General features: G+C 31.5%; 2 protein-coding genes across 2 annotated transcripts in view; both read left to right on the top strand.

The window, feature by feature from the left end:
* The first annotated feature begins 776 nt into the window (after positions 1-776).
* LOC130614268 (glycerophosphodiester phosphodiesterase 1-like) lies at positions 777-2,580 on the top strand. Its single transcript, XM_057435687.1, has one exon. The coding sequence runs from the start codon at positions 822-824 to the stop codon at positions 1,770-1,772; it is 951 nt and encodes a 316-aa protein (XP_057291670.1). The 5' UTR covers positions 777-821; the 3' UTR covers positions 1,773-2,580.
* Positions 2,581-3,618: 1,038 nt separating this feature from the next.
* The window catches only part of LOC130614266 (mediator of RNA polymerase II transcription subunit 23-like), a 29,653-nt gene continuing 14,778 nt past the window's right edge, over positions 3,619-18,493 (top strand). The window contains exons 1-27 of the mRNA XM_057435685.1: positions 3,619-3,732; positions 4,386-4,417; positions 4,689-4,779; positions 5,343-5,464; positions 5,642-5,753; positions 6,511-6,612; positions 7,073-7,135; positions 7,345-7,386; positions 7,463-7,642; positions 7,879-7,974; positions 8,421-8,615; positions 9,222-9,308; positions 9,766-9,822; positions 10,565-10,648; positions 10,825-10,886; positions 11,490-11,563; positions 11,773-11,947; positions 12,321-12,475; positions 12,779-12,953; positions 13,329-13,425; positions 13,645-13,717; positions 13,859-13,928; positions 15,841-15,971; positions 16,645-16,714; positions 17,322-17,375; positions 18,180-18,303; positions 18,400-18,471. Coding sequence (XP_057291668.1) covers positions 3,685-3,732; positions 4,386-4,417; positions 4,689-4,779; positions 5,343-5,464; positions 5,642-5,753; positions 6,511-6,612; positions 7,073-7,135; positions 7,345-7,386; positions 7,463-7,642; positions 7,879-7,974; positions 8,421-8,615; positions 9,222-9,308; positions 9,766-9,822; positions 10,565-10,648; positions 10,825-10,886; positions 11,490-11,563; positions 11,773-11,947; positions 12,321-12,475; positions 12,779-12,953; positions 13,329-13,425; positions 13,645-13,717; positions 13,859-13,928; positions 15,841-15,971; positions 16,645-16,714; positions 17,322-17,375; positions 18,180-18,303; positions 18,400-18,471 — 2,643 coding nt within the window. The 5' untranslated portion in view covers positions 3,619-3,684. The remainder of the gene's footprint in view (positions 3,733-4,385; positions 4,418-4,688; positions 4,780-5,342; positions 5,465-5,641; positions 5,754-6,510; positions 6,613-7,072; positions 7,136-7,344; positions 7,387-7,462; positions 7,643-7,878; positions 7,975-8,420; positions 8,616-9,221; positions 9,309-9,765; positions 9,823-10,564; positions 10,649-10,824; positions 10,887-11,489; positions 11,564-11,772; positions 11,948-12,320; positions 12,476-12,778; positions 12,954-13,328; positions 13,426-13,644; positions 13,718-13,858; positions 13,929-15,840; positions 15,972-16,644; positions 16,715-17,321; positions 17,376-18,179; positions 18,304-18,399; positions 18,472-18,493) is intronic.

Raw genomic sequence — 18,493 nt, 5'->3', positions numbered from 1 at the left:
TTTTGATATTATGTGAGTTTGAAAGATATTTCAAGTATACTAATCTATGCGTACCACCATCAATGCCGTATTATGGAAATCGTTGCAGTTGAATATGTTAAAGAATGAAAAAAGATTTTTAAAAAATTCCATAAAAACTGGATGAACAACTTTCCATCCTCTATAACCTACCAAAAAATCATTTTCAATACAGGAAGCCCTTTAAATGTTAATGATCACGAATTAAACTTTGAATAATAAATGTTGTTTGCAATAATCTTCTAAATAGTTTAAAATGAATTTAAGGCAGATGTCCGTGAGATGAATTTAGCAATAAATTCAATGGTGAAATATATCTGTCTGTAGCCAGAAAGACGTTCTCTTTACAGAAAAGTAAAAACAGCTTCTTTACTTGGGCAGCGAAACATTCCCATGGCAATTTTTGACCTATTAGTAGTTTTGTTTTGTTTATTTTGTGGAAAAACTTTTTACTAAAAACAAATTCAAAATAACTGCTTTGTTTTTAATACCCAAAAAGAGTTTGTATCTAATATATTGGATTGACTGCCTATTTCCTGTTCATCATGGAAATTTTACAATTCTCTATACTCAATTTGTTTTGCTGAAATCTGCCTTTTGCGTAGCTTTTAAGAATACTCTTTAAAACAAGGGGAATAAATATGAATACCAACAAATCAAAAAATGATTTTCATTGTATCTGTTAAATTGGCCTTAAAAACAGATTTGGTCGATTTCAAGTAATTATTGAATTTGTATTAATCCATTTTATACCTTTGACCTAAATTTAAAGTTGTACAGATTTTTCTTTTTAGTTATTAGACATGAGTTTCATAGCATATTTTGGTGTTGTTCCCATTATAACTATCGCTATTGTCTACAAGTTCTTCAAACTTCCGAAGCAAGACTTATCTTTAATCCAGAGCATGGTGTTTCGAGACAACAAACCCATTATAATAGGACATCGAGGCGGTGGATTTGAAGGACCTGAAAATACACTAATTGCGATAGAGAATTCATACAAAAATGGTGCTACAGCTGTCGAAGTGGATTTAGATTTTACTAAAGATGGTGTGCCCATTATCTTTCATGACGACAGCATTGATAGAGTTACCAATGCAACCGGTAAAGTAAACCAAATGCTTTATGAGGATATGAAAAATGTAAATGCTGCAGCCAAATTTAATTATACCTTGACAAAGGATGGAAAGTCGAATATTGAATTTGAAAAAATACCAACGCTCACTGAAGTTGTTGAGTTGTGTATGAAGTACAATCTTCTTATTGATTTGGATGTCAAGGGAAATCCACATAAAACTGCTTTTGCTTTAAAAGAATTACTTCAAACAGTACCAAATGCGCCCAATTTTGTTCTAGTCACATCATTTTTCCCTGGTGTTATTTATCAAATAAGAAAGCAGTGTCCGCAATATCAAACTGGTTTGATATGGCGATATCATTTTATGGCAAGAGAAATTTCTGGTCGGCCTCGTTTTAGTTGGTATATTACTCCTTTTCTTGATATATGTGATAAGCTAGCAGAAGTTCTTATTCACACCTATCTGCCTGATTTTCTTGGAGTGTCAGTTGTTGCCATGCAGAAGGATCATTTGTCTAAAAGATATATAAACAAGTGGAGAGAAAACGGAATAGAAGTTGTTGCATGGACCGTAAACAATCCACTAGAGAAACAATATTTATTGGAAAATCTAGGTGTTCCCATTATTACTGACTCTCTATTGAACAGTGAAAACTGCCAGGAACAAAATGTTTAGGTATTTTGATTATTAGCTTAATTTATAATTTTGAAAATGATGAAAGTGTTATCTTAATAAGCAGTTAAGCTATAAATCTTTAATAACTATTGGCAACAGTTGGATACATCATCAAATAAGTTGATTTCTAGTATAAATCTTTTTGCCATAGTTATACAAGGGGAAAAATATAGTTTTTTAGAATTCCAGTAGGGTAAAATGTTGTTTGATTTTTAACTTTTATTGCAGTATTATAGATGGCAGCTTTTTAAACGATTTTGGCAACTGTTCAAATTGTTAACAAGTTATTGACATAATTAAGGGCTTCAACGTTAAAAACCATTTAATTATACTTGTAAGTAGGGTAACAATCCAATTTATTAATTTTGTTTTTTGAATTAAAGATTGATACCTGGTGTTATTAGGATATGATAGCAGTTACATATCATGACATGGATGCCTGATCCAGGAAATTATTTCAGAGTATTTGAACATTTGTTATTTTAGAAAAAGATTTGTATGCATTTTTAACAAAAAATCAGCCTGTATGATATTAGACCACAGATATTAAGAATACAGAGATACCCTGTAAGCATTGTGGGATGCGAATTTATTTATTTTTTTATCTCGTGTCAAAACAGACAACAGGTATTACTAACAGCATATTATATTAATGTAGGGATGCTCAAAGTCCGTGTGATGAGCATGACAGGCAAGTTTTTTTAATTTTTATCTTTTTATTATTTTTATTCTGGTTCCACGAATTTGTAAAGATGAATTTTTGTGTTAAACGGTTGATATTTCAAAGCTTACCTATGTAATCTGCGAACGATTACCATTATATCTACCCTTAATTTTCAGGAAAATTTTCATGAAAAATCTGCCAATTTAATTTTGATACAGAAACATGAGAGACTGTGCATGAACTAATAAATACAAAATAAACCTATTTTGCTCATGCTGAAAAGGATTGAATACACTCCAGCTTTTTTATATATTAACGAGAAGAGGTGCTTTTTTACAATGTACATTTTGGATAATTTTTGTTTTCAAGTTAGTTTGGAAAGTGTGACTTATTTTGGGGTAACTTTCAAATGTCTCCCTGTAGGGCACCAACAAAAAAGGATTTAGAAAACTTATTGGGTGAGTCAAGAAACAGCGAAGCATAAATGACTAAAGTCAGTTTTGAATATTGTTCTGTTTTTCAATAAGTTGTTACCTCTTCAAAATCTAATGAAGGCGTAAAAACAATGACACATGGTCTCTCAATACACTATGTGGTACCAACATTGCACAACCATCTGTTATATTGTTGTAGTTATGATGGCAACAGTAAGTTCAAAAGTGTAATTTTGTCATTTTGTTACTTGGCAGTTGATAAGCATTAAAAGGATTTCTTTTGGTTGCATATCTAAAACATCTTTATTGGAATATTTAAGTATCAGCCACTTTATTTAACTGGGATAGACAATAACAGACCTGTTTGTGAGAAGAAAAAAAAAAAGATTTCCTGTCAGTGTGTCTTTTTTAGCACAAAGTCTCTGTGTTTTTTTGTGTGTAATGATGTATGATGAATTAAGATTTACTAAATAGAAACGATCCACCGTGCTCAGATTAAAAATTGTATTATCAAGAAAATTCTGACGGAGCCTGAAATAATGTGTTTTGTTTATTATCTAACTTCTTGTGCATTTGTTACTAGCCAATAAGCTTGTGCTAAAGACTGCTTATTAGTAATCAATGTTGTAAAATTTATATCTATTGCTATAATGGTACTAGAATTTATTAGAATTTCAGAAATAGCAAGAATTATAAACCTTCCAGACACCCTTTGTTTTTCGATGTAGGTACTAGATGTGCCCTTCCTTTTTTACCTTAGTATGTCCTTGCTTTTAGACTACTATATTTATTTAACTAATTAAAATGAGTGACCATGGCTGATTTCAAAACTCAGCTAGAAACTATTCTGAATGATGCATTGGTGAGAGATTTTTGTTTCTAAATCCATGTTTGTTTTACACAAACCATGTTTTAGCATAACAAACTTTATTAATTATAGAAATGCACAGTTTATTTTGTATTGATACTGAAGAAGTTAATAATAAAAATTTTAGTGGTAGTAGATTTGAGTAACTGGTCAGGTTAGTAACATGCTCATTAGGATAGGAAATTGTGATACGCCATTCAGACTCAGTTGCTGTATTAATACTGACCCATTAAAACATTTTTTTAGCATGTCAGAATCAAAATTGTGTGCCTCGATTTTTTTTAATGATTTAGTTCCAAGATGGAAGCTTTGACTTTTTGATTTCTTGGCTTAAGTGAGATTACGTAGTGCAGTGCAGTTAAGTAATAAAACTAACACTGCACGTTTTTGAGTCTGCATTGTGCAACATGCAGCCAGAACCAAATGGGTACATTCCTTAAATACATACATATAGCTTGCATACTTTGATTTGATTATTTTGAACTTGTAGTCTTGTATTTTATACTACAACATTTATCCCATACTATCCATACCGTTAGAAAAATATTTAAATTTATCTTTTGAAGAAGATTTTCAGTTTTTATATTTTCATATTTTATATAATACATTGTAGCTAAATCTTCTTTCTTTCTTTTTTTACTTCATAGTTTTTTCAATCCGTAGAATCTGCGTTTTTTGGGTAAGTTGTTTCTTAAGAAAAAATAATTCATGTTATGAAAATCTTTCTTCTAGCTGTCAGCTTGCATGGAATTATAACGATTGTTTTATTGGCTCAGATTTGATTAAAGGCAGTTAATTTTTGAAAAAATAAAAATCCAAAATTGCTAGCCGCAATTATTTCTCTTTATTTCTATTTATTGAACTGAAAATTGATTGCATGCAACTGTAATTGACACTTCAATTTGTAAACATTTGTCCATTGGTACATTTATTTTATATTCTCTTTAAAGCTTGATTCTTCACAATGCTGATGAAGAAAAAACTAGGAAGGATGTATTTGTAGAAAGTTTCAAACATTACTGGAAACTGATACCAGGCAAGGTAGACATATATTTGCTATACTGTCAAGTTTCCTAGCACGAATCAGTGAAATATTAAGTTGCATGGTGGGAGCAATATTATTGGTAATAATAATAATGTTGATCCCTCCTACATTTTTTAGTAAAAATGAAACTGTGTTTAGCAGCCACTTCAACATAGCTAGCAGCCAATTTTTAAAGCTTAAAACAAAAATGGTGTTAATCTGACAAGTTTAAGCGAAAATCAAAAATGCTTTATTTTAGTTTCTATGAACAACTGTAAATGTTTACTAAAAGATTGATCTTGCAGGGTTAAATGCTGGAAATCTTTTTGTACTTATATAAAATTTACTAATGGCAAGCCTTTATTATTACATAAGTGTTTTTAAAACTTTCAAAACTCTTTTTTTATGTGCAGACCATTGTTTAAAACTATAGTAAAATATGACAAGGTAAATTGATATAGGACTACGATTTGAGGTTGATAATAAACTCAAAATGTTTTATTAAGTAATAACTGACTACCATGTTTAAATTGACTGTTTATTACTATCACTCTTTGTAAATGTTAAATTTTTTATTTAGGAACAAAACTCTGTTACTGGTTTTTTCGTTAACTATGCTAACGAACAAGTAACAAAAACAAGATTGTCATATTTGTATGATCTGTTAAAACATTTGGTAGAATGTGGAGTTGTTGCAGCAAGGTATGCTGTTTTGGTTCCACCAGTGTCTTTTTGTGATGTTGATTAAAGGTCTGCCTGGATGAAATTTTGATGTTACCAGAACAAATAGCTAAAAATATAGTTTCCTTGTAAAAACAAAAAAAATTACTATAAGCTTTTTTTGTTTAATAAATTGTAAATTTTTGTTTTTCTTTTAAGAGATGCATGTGAAAATATTTTAAATTCAGAATATCTGCAATTTGACAACCTGCATGTGTGGAATGAAAGTTTTGAATTCATTTTACATTTTTTCACTCGTATGGACTATAAGGTATTTTAATTTTTTTTTTATTCTTTTAATTCATGTGTATGTTTATTATATTAGTTGTACTAATCTTTCTGTCTGCCAAGGTTTTTCTTGGTCACATTAAATTTGTGTTTTTATGATGACACAACCGTTACAAGTGTTTAATGTGATACAACAATCCTGGACAAATATATTGAGGCAAAAAATTCTGTCACCACAAGTAATCACATAGTATAATTCTGTTTTAGATTCATGCATTTTAAACTTGTCAAATTTCACTTTATAAAATTGGATCTTAGCAATTTGATTAAATCCAAACCCTTAAAAATATCTTAGTTTTCACTGATATCAGCATATGACCACTTTTTCATACGTGAGAGCACTTGTTAACCTCACATTGTGCAGGCATACGAGAAAATCTAACTTTAAAACCTGACAGCTGTAATTACAATTTGACACTTGTCTGTAACAGTTCTGTCCAGGATTGTTTTCTATGTGCTATTTATTAGTTTAAAACAAAGCCTTAATGTATTTATATCTTTTTTTATGCTACGGATCATTTTGGCATAGAGCCTGGTCATAATTTCTTTCGCTTTTCATTTTATGGAATTTTTTTTCGAAAATGTCGACTGTCAAAGTACTACTTTTCCTGCAAAGCATCACAGTTGCGTTGCATACCTCAAAAAATTTTAATAGTAATTGCTTAAGTTACAGAAAAAATTTCTGCAAAGGACAGTTTTATTTGCAACAAACGTGATTTACTAATGAGACATTTCTTTAGAGTGTACGAGCAGTGAATTCAGTTCTCCTCAATCAAGTCAAAGTGAAACTACCAGAAACTATTATGGAATCACAGTACCCTCTGTTGGATATTGTGAAAAAGGTTAGTTTATTTCTTTGCTCTGGTAAAATAATATTTTTCATTTAAATGTTGCCATAAAATTCGGCAATGCAGTGCTTACTGAATTATCATTTACGGCAAACACAAGTAATGTGAATTAAATATGCTTTTTACTAAAAATTGCCTTAAAGTGGTAATAAGGATTTGAACCACAAAAAAAATCATCTTTCGAATTTTGTTTGTATTTTTTTGGATTAACGAAATTTGTTTCCAGTTAATTGTTTTTAATTAAAAATTGCTGTTTTTGCTGTTTCTTAAAACTCTGACTTAGAAACACGCAACTTAGACTTCGTAATTGCAACATCAGAGGACAGTTATAACCTGAAGAGGGAGATATTTTTGAGATAGCAAAAATTGTAATATAAAGATTACATGAGAAAAACCCTTTTTCTTTGTAAACATAAAGTATGTATAATGTCTTCTGATATGTTTTACTGTTTAGACTGTAAATATCGGTCTTGATCGAAACGCTTGCCTGATGCCGATTTACTTTGCTGCGAACGAGGTAATCTTTTTTAAAACGTACAAAGTATTGTGTTGCTACTTGAAGTAAATTTATGATGATTAAAAATACCTTGTGTATAGCAAGAGTAAAAATATATGAAACATAATAAATTTGAAAACTCAGGTATATGTCAAAATTTAAAAATCATTGTTGACATGTTAAATATTTTAGGAATAATTGTTTTTTTTTTTTTTTTTGCCTTTCTGTAGATTTACAAACTTTATCCTGTTGACAGTTTTCATCCACATTGGGTACGTCTGCTTTTATTTCAGGTTGGGATTTCGAGACTTAAAATTTAAGCTGTAACTTAAAAAATTCCTTATTTAGGCGTTGGGAGAGATTTTTACCAATTTTGTTAATTCATTCAAGCCACTTGCTCAGATGGTTTCTATAACAGGACATGCTCGCCTTGTACCAGTTGTGGGTCACTCAGGCTCATCTAATGTATGGAATTTAGAACCCACAACGTTGAAGTTTCCACTAAAAGGACCACTACCATATCGAAAGGTAATTCTATGTTTTACTTCTTTAAAGCAGCGTAAAACAACATTTTTTTTTTGAACGTAAAAATGCAGAAAACAGGACACACATTGATAACAAGGTTTTCAACTCTGAAGCGGCTATGATGTAGAAATATTCAGAATAATAATAATAATTTACATTTATGCTTTTTATTGTTACATATTTTATTTAAATAGAAGTTCATTCCAGGAATTATATAACAAATGGGATATTTTTTTTAGGATTTAATTGAACCACAAAAAAGCCTGTTGCAATATGTTATTGCACAGCCATATTCGAGAGACATTGTTTGCTCCATGCTGGGATTGAAAAAACAGGTGGGTAACTTAATTTTGACCAGCAGAAAAAGATAGATAATGCAAGCAATTTACTATCAGAGTATTTACATAGGGTTTGCCTAATAGGCATTTCCATGTTTTGTAAAATACAAATTTTAAGATCTATATTATAATGCCCGTATACGTCTGTCCGTCCGTCTGTCTGTCACGTAAAATGGTAGCTTAGCTGCGCAATAGCGAGAAGCACGCAATGCGGTATAAAAAGGACGGGCGAACCTGTGGATTTTCCACGGGCTAACGACTAGTTTTTTAAAATAAGTGACTAAGTTTATTCTTGCGAATTTTGTTTTTAAAGCAATAAAAAACAGTGATACCAAAGTAGCATAAAATTAGCTAGAGGATAGCGTATATTTTATCAAAAACTGCATTATGACATCCCAATATTTCTCTTACAATTACTTGTTTAATGTTTTTATATCCACTAGCAAAAGCAGCGTTGTGAGGCACTAGAAGACTTGCTGGTAGATCTGATTATTGTAGCAATGGAAAAAACCGAAAATATCAACGATGGTGATGAATCACATCAATTACTGTGGCAACATCTATCCAGCCAATTAATCTTCTTTATTTTGTTTCAATTTGCTAGCTTCCCACATATGGTGCTTGCTCTGCATGACAAAGTGAGTAGTAACAAAATATTTTTTTTTCTTTAAGTGGTTGATGTGCTTATGCTGCGTCAGCAACCTGAGTAGGATTTAATTAACAACCTGTCAACCACCTCAGTGTTATTATTGTTTACAAATGACTTGGATGAATCATACATGCCATTAATGCAGAGATTAACCCTTTAAAATTTAAAACATGTGACTTTCCTTTTTTGGCGGGTTGAGAAAGATACAGTTCAATTCAGCAGTCACTTAAGGGAGGGGGCTATACATTTCTATACATTTTTCTTGTACCTACATTGCTAAAATAAATTTAACACCTACCCCCATTGGCTCATTCGAAGTAGCACACCCACCTATCAACCCCAGCCTAATTTTTCTTCTTAAATCCCCTGCCATTATGAAGCAGAGATTCCGACTATAAAAGATTTTTTGGCCTTAAGATTAAACTTTAAAAATAGTTTCAATACTTCTTGTTGTGGTAAAGATAACTCAATGGTTGTCTTTTTAATATAATGACCACAAGGAAGCACTTGTAAATACTAAAGATAATAAAACATGTGGTGCAATCGCTTAATTTTAAAAGGCTTATTATTAAATAATACCTACAAATGTTTTTAGTTGCTCAAGCGCAATTTGAACAAAGGAAGAGATCACCTGATGTGGGTTCTCCTTCAATTTATATCTGGTAGCATCCAGAAAAGTCCGGTATGTATTTTAATAGTTTCTTTTTCAATGTTTATATGAGCAATGTCAGTAGATTCTTAGATTCCTTGACTACAAGAAATTCAAAAAATAGAATTTGGAAATGTTGTTGATTGGCTCTTTTGCGTTTTCTGTGATCTCTCCGTGATAATTATTTTATTTACTTTGTCCAGATTTTTTGTTACTAATGAGGGAATGTTGCTATAAGAACTCATAATCGTAGATCATGCTACGTTTGTTTGTTCGTTTGTTTGTTCGTTAGTTAGTTAGTTGGTTTGTTGACAGTCTAACGTACACGTGGACTAATTCTAATTTTGTATTGAAGTATAATATAAAAATATGAGCTAAAAAAGCTGATTCCCTGATAAGAAAATTTAAACTTCAATTCAAGTCCTTAAAATTGCCAAACTTATTTCTGTATGCAATATATGTTTATATATAATGTAATTCTTTCTTTCAGCTATCGATTTTTTCACCTGTTATGAAACTTTTTGATCTGTTGTATTCAGAGAAAGAGGTAAAAAAGTTAATGATACAAAGCTTACCATATTCTTACTGATTTGTTTGTTTATTAACTAGCTTTATATCTAATGAAAACTTCAAATTAGGCATATGACAGGAAAGATAATTTCTGACTCCAAGCATTTTGGTGACATTTAAACTTGATATTATTAGCCCTCTGCTTCTAATTTAAATTGAAGTGAGTGTAAAATGCTAAATAATAGAATATATCACATTTCTGATAAATGAGATAAATGAGAGACAGCACTTCTGCAAGTCTCCAGCCCCTAAATTTTAAAAATAATGCCGAGGTTCGTCAAACACCAAAATTATTTTTCAGCAAAATTTGAATAAAATCTGAAGTATTCGCTTTTTTGTTGTGTTTACTTATGATATATTATCGTTATTATTTGTCTTTTCTTTGTTCGTTCAACAGTTTTCTAAATGTTAACACATTTTATAACTGATTTTTTTTAACAATTGTAAGGGTCGCTTTAAGAATTATTTCAGGCTCAAATTGTCGATATTTTCTAAGAATACAAGTATGATTCCTTAAAAAAAAAACATCAATTATCTACTTTGTTGTTTAGCAAATAAGACGTATTAATATTTGCACAATCTTTGTTAATTCGTTTAAGTGATGTGTCTTAACAAAGTTACTTATGCACAGAAATTATTGTCAATGAAGGACCTTAACAAATTTCCATACTTTTGATTTCTTTTATAAAAGGAATTACATATATTATCTTCATTTGCAGCCTCTACCTGTGCCATCAAAAATCACATCTGAATCTTCTATCTCACTTTCAATGGCATGTATATGGGTTCATTTGTCGAAAAAGGTATGTTATGTTTCTTATCTCATGAATAGTTTTGTATCAGATAATCCTTGTTATAGGCATAGGTATCTTTGTGTTGTTACAGTGAAGTAAATAAAGCTGTACACAAATACCTACTAAAAAATCTCACATGCAAATTACAAGTTTGAAGTGTAAGTTTAAATCAATTTTTGTTTTAGGCAAAGATTGAAAACATTTCATTACAACGAGGACCTCCTCCTGCACTTTCACGCCAACTTGAGTATGCTTATGGTTTTTTTTCATACACCCTCTCCATTTTTGCCACATTCTCACCAAATTTTATGTGGTATATACATAGCTAAGCTAATCTCTTACTTCTGAAGAAAATAATGGAATACAAATTCGCCTATTTGGCTTAAATTTAATTTTTTCCTCTGATTTATCAATAGAATTTTCTCATAGATCCTTATGCATCTTTTTTAGACATTGTGAAACTGATGCTCTGTTGGAAAATAATGTAAAACTAATTTTTTCCTGAGATTATTGTAGAATTTTGTACCAAAAAAAATCTGTTTAGCCTAAACTTATGCCACATAAAATCAATTTAAATTACTAGTCAGTGACCAGTGAATAAATCCACGGGTCCGCCCGTCCTTAATTTACCGCATTTTATGTGTCTGGCAACTGCGGTTACCATTTTGCGTGACAGACAGACGTATACAGGTATTATAATATAGACTAGTCCGTATCCCGTGGATAAATCCCCGGGTTCGCCGTCTTTTATATATAGCATTTGTGTTTCCGTAACACAACTTTTTTCTCGCACACAAACAGACAGACGGAATACGCTATTATTTCGCTAGATTTCTCATTACATTGGCAGGTATCTTTATCAAATTCTTCAACAAAAACAACACGATGGAGCCGGATATGAAATCGCACTCCTTTGCAATGCTTGTAAGAAATATTTCTAATTCATGTAAACCTACTATGCTGTTTCATAGCCTAGCAATGTCAACAAATGATAAACTATTGTGGATGTGGAAAGATGCATTAGTGAGATAGAACATCTTAGATTAGTATATCAAGTATTAGTATATTAGTCTAGGACTTTATTTTCTATTTTTCACCAGCCAGTTTATTTTTAATTAAGCAATGCTTTTTAGACAGTACTAATCCTGAATCCTTTCAACCGCCTCTCCACGAACTTGTTGGCAGATGTTATGGCACTGGACAGAGCACTATAAAATTGCCGGGCCCAAAAGGTTGTGTTGCTGCTGGTAATACTGTCCCATTGGATGTTAAGCTTTTAGATTCCTTGACTGTGCATGCTAAAATGAGGTACATCATTTTTTTTGCTGAATTGTCATGACCAACATTCAAATTCAAAGTTACAAGGTGATTGACAAAAATTTAAAGGGTCTGATACGAGGTCACGAGTGCCATTTTGTGAATTTTAATTTAAATACCTACTAAGTTTCCTGCTGAGCCCTATAATATAAGTTCAACTTCGTTTATGACTTAGGATACTATTCCCTTAAGGTTCACTTTCGCATCGATTTAAAGTATAGTAATTCTTGCAACCTAAAGTACAAAAATAATGCTATTTAAAATAATAAACAATGGATATTATGGTTACTGTTAAGTATTTTCTTTTAAAATCAATTTATTTTTAAGCACTAACAATTTTGGATTATTCTAATCTGTTTTTTAGTCTGATCAATGGTATTGTTACTCGCATAATCCAAGTTGCTCAAGCCACAAAGCAGCAACAACAGCAAATTGCGCTGGCACCAGCATTAGTGGAGACATACAGTCGGTTACTGGTGTATATGGAAATAGAACTACTGGGAATTAAAGGGTTTATAAGTTAGTATATGATTTCGATTTTTTTTATTTCCTTTCCACATTTCTGTTAGGTTTTAAGTTTAGTTTGAAAGGCATGGAATGTACATAGTCTTTATTATTAAAACTGATCAAAAACTAGTGAATGTAGAACCTTGTGTTTTATATATTGAGAATTGAGAGAAGTAAATAGTGATGGAGACAATGAGGCGTTTAGTTGCCTTTAAATTTCTTGTAACAAGATTCCCTTTCCAATAAAGTCATTGTAATGTACTTTGACATTTTTTAATTAAATGTTTTGTAATAAAGCACCTTTTCTTCTTTCAGGTCAACTTCTTCCGAATGTTTTGAAAAGCAAAGCGTGGGGTATTTTGCACACGCTGCTTGAGATGTTTAGCTACAGATTGCATCATATTCAGCCTCACTATCGTGTCAATTTATTGTCTCACTTGCATTCAGTTGCAACGGTACCTTTCACTGATAAAAGTCAACTACATCTGTGGTAAGTGTGACCATTGTCAATGCGATGTTTTGTTATAAAGGAATTAGGCTAGTGATTAGGGATGCTAATATACCGAAAACGTAAAATATAATTTCGCTTACTTAAAGAAAGTAAACTTTGCACATAGTTTTGACAATTTTCTCTTTTGCAATACATTACTCATTTGCAAAAGATTGTTTTTATTTTTTCAAATAATAATTTTCAAGTTCTGGCTGATTCTCCCCTAATTCACGTCTTAGTAGACCAATGTGAGCTTTTTTGCTGGATACTGATTGCGTAAACGTTACTAATATGTTATATAATTTATTTTCCTTAGTTTTTACCCTCATAAATGTTCTTCCTTCAAGAGTAGTTTGTAAGTCAGGTATCTTTTAGCATTCAAAACACCGCTTTACGATTGATTATGGGGTTTGGAAATTCTGATGTTCAGTCACAATTATCAACACAAAGAATCAATTCTGATCCAAAACAGGTAATGACACATTTATTTATTTGCCTGTATGTTTAATTGGTCAGCCGGTTGGTCTATTTGTTTTCGTCGGTCGGTCAGTTTGTTTGGGTCGGTTGGTCGGTTTGTTTTAGTCGGTAGGTCGGTCGGTCGGTCGGTTTGTTTTGGTTGGTTGGTCGGTTGGTTGGTTACTTTTGGTTGCCATCAACAGATGAGGAAATAAACCACATTTTGTATTTTTAGATATTATCCAAAGACTGCGAGGAGTTAAATAGAGTATTGATTCTCACAATAGCTAGAGCAATGCATATTACAGGTGTGTTGGCATAGTCCTGGTATTTGTTGTCTGGAAATTAAAATCTCCCAAATTGTTATATTATATTTTCGTAACGGCTATATACATGTAAAGTTTTAATCTTTAATCTATTTTGGTAATACTGCGATTTTGTTGTTTCAGGAGCTGACAGTCTGCCATTTACCTGGTGTGAAGGTCTTCTGAGAGAAGCAATAAAAATAACTCCTCATAAGTAATATTTTCTTCCTCCCTTGTTCTTGATGTTCTGTTTTGTTTTGTGTTGTGGCGTTGTTGTTGTTTTTGATTTTTTTCTCGGTCAATGTTATTATAAAATATCTTGCAAAAAGGGAGATTTTGCTGTGTTGAAAATCTTTAGAGGGTTTCAAGCTCTACCTATTGCAAAACCAGCTGTATTAGACAAGTACAGTTATTGCAGCTATATCATGTTTGCTTTTTTATACATCAAAGCAATATTTACAAGTGCAGTTCCAAAATATCAGTTCAATATAACAAGAACAGTTTCTCTTTTGGAGTCTATATTGTGTTTTTACGCGTGAAAAAGCTACGGAAATAAGAAATAGACGGGCGAATCTTCCAAAGGTGAACAACAGTATTTATATAATGGTATACACTCAATAAATATTCTAAAAGGCAATGTAGGTGCCTTGTAAGCGGACGTAGAAGAAATTTTTTATCTTAATTGGTCTATTTCATTGTGTGCTAATATTTGAAGGGTTGCCAGTGGTTGGTACAAGTGTGTGAAATTTGGGATTTGACTAAAAAAGTTTCATTAATATAAATTTAAATATTTTTTTTTCTTTGCGTGTTTTTATTCAATAGGCAGTTCGTCTATAATTGAAATTCAATAAAAGAGGCTTTTTTTGTTGTTATTTTTTTTTATAATTGCTCCCAATAATTTTTGTACAACTATAGAGTCTGTTTCAGTTTGAAGTATACTATGTAGTATTTGTTTGGAAAAAATTGTTGTCTTTTGTTGTTAATGAGTACCCTACAAATAAGAAGGAGAAAGTTGGTTATTTTCGTTGTATTGACAGTTTGGGCAAAAGACAACTGTGTTTTGCTACTACTTGATGTTTACAACAACAAGAGTCAATATGAAACAAATTATTCCATCGCGTTTCGGGTTTCAATACCTAACTTACAAGTGAATTTAAAAATTACAGCACTTAGATATAAACGTGAGTTGATTTGTAAATAAAAATGTTCATTTTTTTCGTCAAATTGGGACGGGTGGGGTGTCTAAAAAATGCCTGTACCAACCCTGCAAAAAAACAGCCTTCTAAGCAAAATGTAAGAGCTGTTATGTAAAACTAAATCCTGCAATTCAACAATATATCACTGCCAATGTTATTGTCGCTGTTCTGACCAAAAGTTTATTTAAAGGATGACTCAAAGAGATTATCCGACTGCGCCTTTCCTTACGAACTGATTTCGGTTATTTTATCTCAGCCAACCAACTTCAATGAATTTTCGCTGTGCATACTTATGTAGTATTAAGGTTGGCTCCCAAAAATTTAGTACCTTTATGACACTAATTTTTGCAGTAATTTTTTTTCGAAAAAAATTGCATTTTATGGATATTAATTTTCGCGGATGTCTTGTTTGACAATTTTTTTGCAGTTATCAAATATTATAGAATAAAAGCATTTTTTCAATAAAACTTTCACACAACGCGATAGCGTTCTTTTTTTTCCTTGTGTGAATAAAATTGCCCTTTTTCGCAAATTTCACGAATTATTGATATTTTATTTTTTCGCACATGGTATCTTGAAAAATGTTTTGCAGGTACATAATTTCGCGAATTTAGCCAAAATCAATACCCGCTGAAATTAGTACCAGTAAGGTAACAGTTGTACAACAATCGCACAACACTTAAATAACAATCGCGCAGGAACCAATCAAATGAAAACACATGATGTAGAATGAATTGCACGAGATATAGAGCAACAAATTTGGTGGAGATAGAATTTCTTCTCTACCCGTGTTCCACAACAGTTGCGGACTGTCATGGAAACCCACCTTTAGCACACAGCGAAATGTTATATCTGTGTTGGTGTTTATAAAACCGTATGTGTCACATGTATTAAATTTTTATTGACTTATTTACTTTATTTATTCATTAGATGGTCACAAGCAACATTGTCTTGCTTTCCTGGAATTTTAGAAGAATTTTACACTCAAAATGGAATAGTTTATGATGTCACTGGGAAACAGCTTCTCGAAAAAATTGACAAGCATTACAGGAAAGTAAAATGTAGGAATTAAATTGTCGTTTAAATTATTTTATTTGTTCTCTGGACGTAAAAAAAATAAATGATACCTATTGTCCGAGCGCGAATGCTTGGTGCCTTGCAAAACTTATAAATTCCTGAAAAATTACCTTTGCCTTTGGGGCTAAAAAATGTCATTTTCGAGACTTTTCAATAATAAATCAAAAAAAATGTCTGTGGAAGTTTGTAAAAAAGTATTAGTATTTATGATTTAAACGCAATTGGAAAATCAATGCCACTTTCCTAATTCTTATTTATTTGGTCTATTTTGCTGGAAAACGTATTGCACTTTAAAATCGAGATAATCAGTGTTATTCTGCAGCTGAAGAACATATGGTTCAGCTGCAGAAATTAAAGTTGCTTTAGTTTTATTTAGCTTAACGTTTGAAATTTTTTATCGCGAACATCATTCTCCTCGGTTTTGGAAACCTTGTCAAAGTGCCAAGAGATACAGACTCTTTTTATAATTCTATCGCTTATGATTACTACACGTTACGACGAAAGACAAGCAATAGACCTTTCAAAAGAACCACGCTAGCACTTCATGTACACTTTATTATCGAGAACGTGAAATTTTGGAAAAGTGTATAGCTAGTATTTCATTTTTTATCATAAAATAAGCATCGGTTTTAAAAATTTTATCAACTTTCTACTTAGCGCTTTCCAATGATGAAGAAGTAATAACATACTGTACAGAAACTGACCAAGTTCCTGAAATTGTACTATGGTGAGCTTTTTTGGCTTGTTTTAGTAAATGTGCATTTTCAACTTCGTTAAAATTCTTCTAGTAAGTAAACGCTTGGAGTATCTGCAACCTAGACCTCGGAATTTTCTTTTCCTGAATCATCAAAAGGTTGTAACATCTCATGGTTGCCTTCAAACTTCTCAAATCTCTTCTACCTAGAACGTTGTTCAAAATAAATTTTCTTTTAGATAATTTTTCTTAACTGTTATTAATTTTTTTTGAATATTTTAAATTTTAATCGTAATGATGTTCGAAAATAGCTCAGCCATGTTTTTATCCCCAAAGTTGCATCATTTATACTTCATAAAAAACGGTATTAGTTTTTACTTTTCTCCGGTATCAAAATCTTCTCAAATTCTCATAAATATCCTAAAAATATCATAAATATCCTTCTTTTTTCATCACAATACCACAATCTCCTCCAGAGATATTCTCCAATTTTAAATTGGACCCTGAAGGAAGAGTGACAACACTGCATAAAAAAATGTGTTGATGGAGACGGTGATGAAGAAATGGAATTGTAAAATATATAAGGTGCTAACATATGACATCAGTTGGTATATTATTTTTTTGTTTTTTATTCTTTCAGTATCATGTGGAAAATAATGTTGGAACAAGGACGCATAACACCTGTTTGCTATCAGTAAGTTCGTCATGTTTCTTCGTGCTTCCTTTACACCCAGCCAGTTTGTTTGTATGGCTTCTAGCTGTGCTTATTCTGTATACCCAGGGTCCTAAATAAGTGTATTAAGATAAGTTTTCTGATTAAGTGTCTACCATGTTTTTGTTTTTAAGATGGATACACCACATCTTTATTTCATACCCACTGCAGGCTAAAATCATTATTTATTACCCACGGGCGAACCAGGATGCAAGAGATAGAGACACTGAAAATATGTACAAAAAGCATCACAGGCTACTGGGTTTAATGTTTTGTGACCAATATCGGTCAACAAAAATGAGTTGAACTTGTAAAATGAAAATCTCAGCAAAGAGAACTAACGCGATGACGTGATTTTAAAGAGTGATAATTATGCTTTCGCGTAAAGCCATGTTGATTAAATTATTTGTACTAAAATAAAAATCAGAAATATAGAAAAAAAATTTTTTGTAGTAAAGTACAGCTGAAATAAGTAACGTGGCGGATTTATTATTTGCGCGAAGACCGGTTATCGTTTAAGCGCTTCAAGCAATTCAAGCATTAGGACCCAACGTTTACTATACTTTATTATGCCAAGTCAGAATCGTTTTCAGAATTTTCTCAAAATATACTTGCTGCAAACGCTCAATTTAGCTGAGTAAATTCTAACAAAACGTATCATATCTTACAGCACCATATTCAGGAACAAGCCTCAGCATTCTTGTGAATTTTTTTTATTTCATATAAGATAATACAGTATGTAGATAAATTAAGACATGATATGGGAATTTTTTCTTCTTCTCTTAGAATTTTAATGAAACTAAGAACGAAAGCACTGTCGAATTATTTAAATACGTTTGCAGATTTTTTGGTACATGAATTTAAAATGTTTATTTCGAGTGGCTCGCAAGGTTCTGCTCAAGTATCCAAGGTTTGAAGTTGTTTATATTTCTTTGACGTTTAGTTCTATGAAACTTGATGTTTTTCACGTTTTCATCGAGTTAACAGTAAAATATTAATTTTTTAGAGGTTTTTGTTTTTAAATGAAATGATTTGGAAATATGATATCGTACCACTTGATCGACTTATACTTAGTTTGGTAAGTCCTATGGAGTTGTGTT

This window comes from Hydractinia symbiolongicarpus, chromosome 11 (assembly GCF_029227915.1).
Source record: "Hydractinia symbiolongicarpus strain clone_291-10 chromosome 11, HSymV2.1, whole genome shotgun sequence".
In the NCBI taxonomy this organism is placed as follows: Eukaryota; Metazoa; Cnidaria; class Hydrozoa; order Anthoathecata; family Hydractiniidae; genus Hydractinia; species Hydractinia symbiolongicarpus.
The sequence above is the reverse complement of the archived record's forward strand: the minus strand, read 5'-3'. Positions and strand labels throughout refer to the sequence as shown.

What these genes read in the sequence shown, in the direction of transcription:
- LOC130614268 (XM_057435687.1), top strand. Translation starts at nt 822, where the DNA reads ATGAGTTTCATAGCATATTTTGGTGTTGTTCCCATTATAACTATCGCT.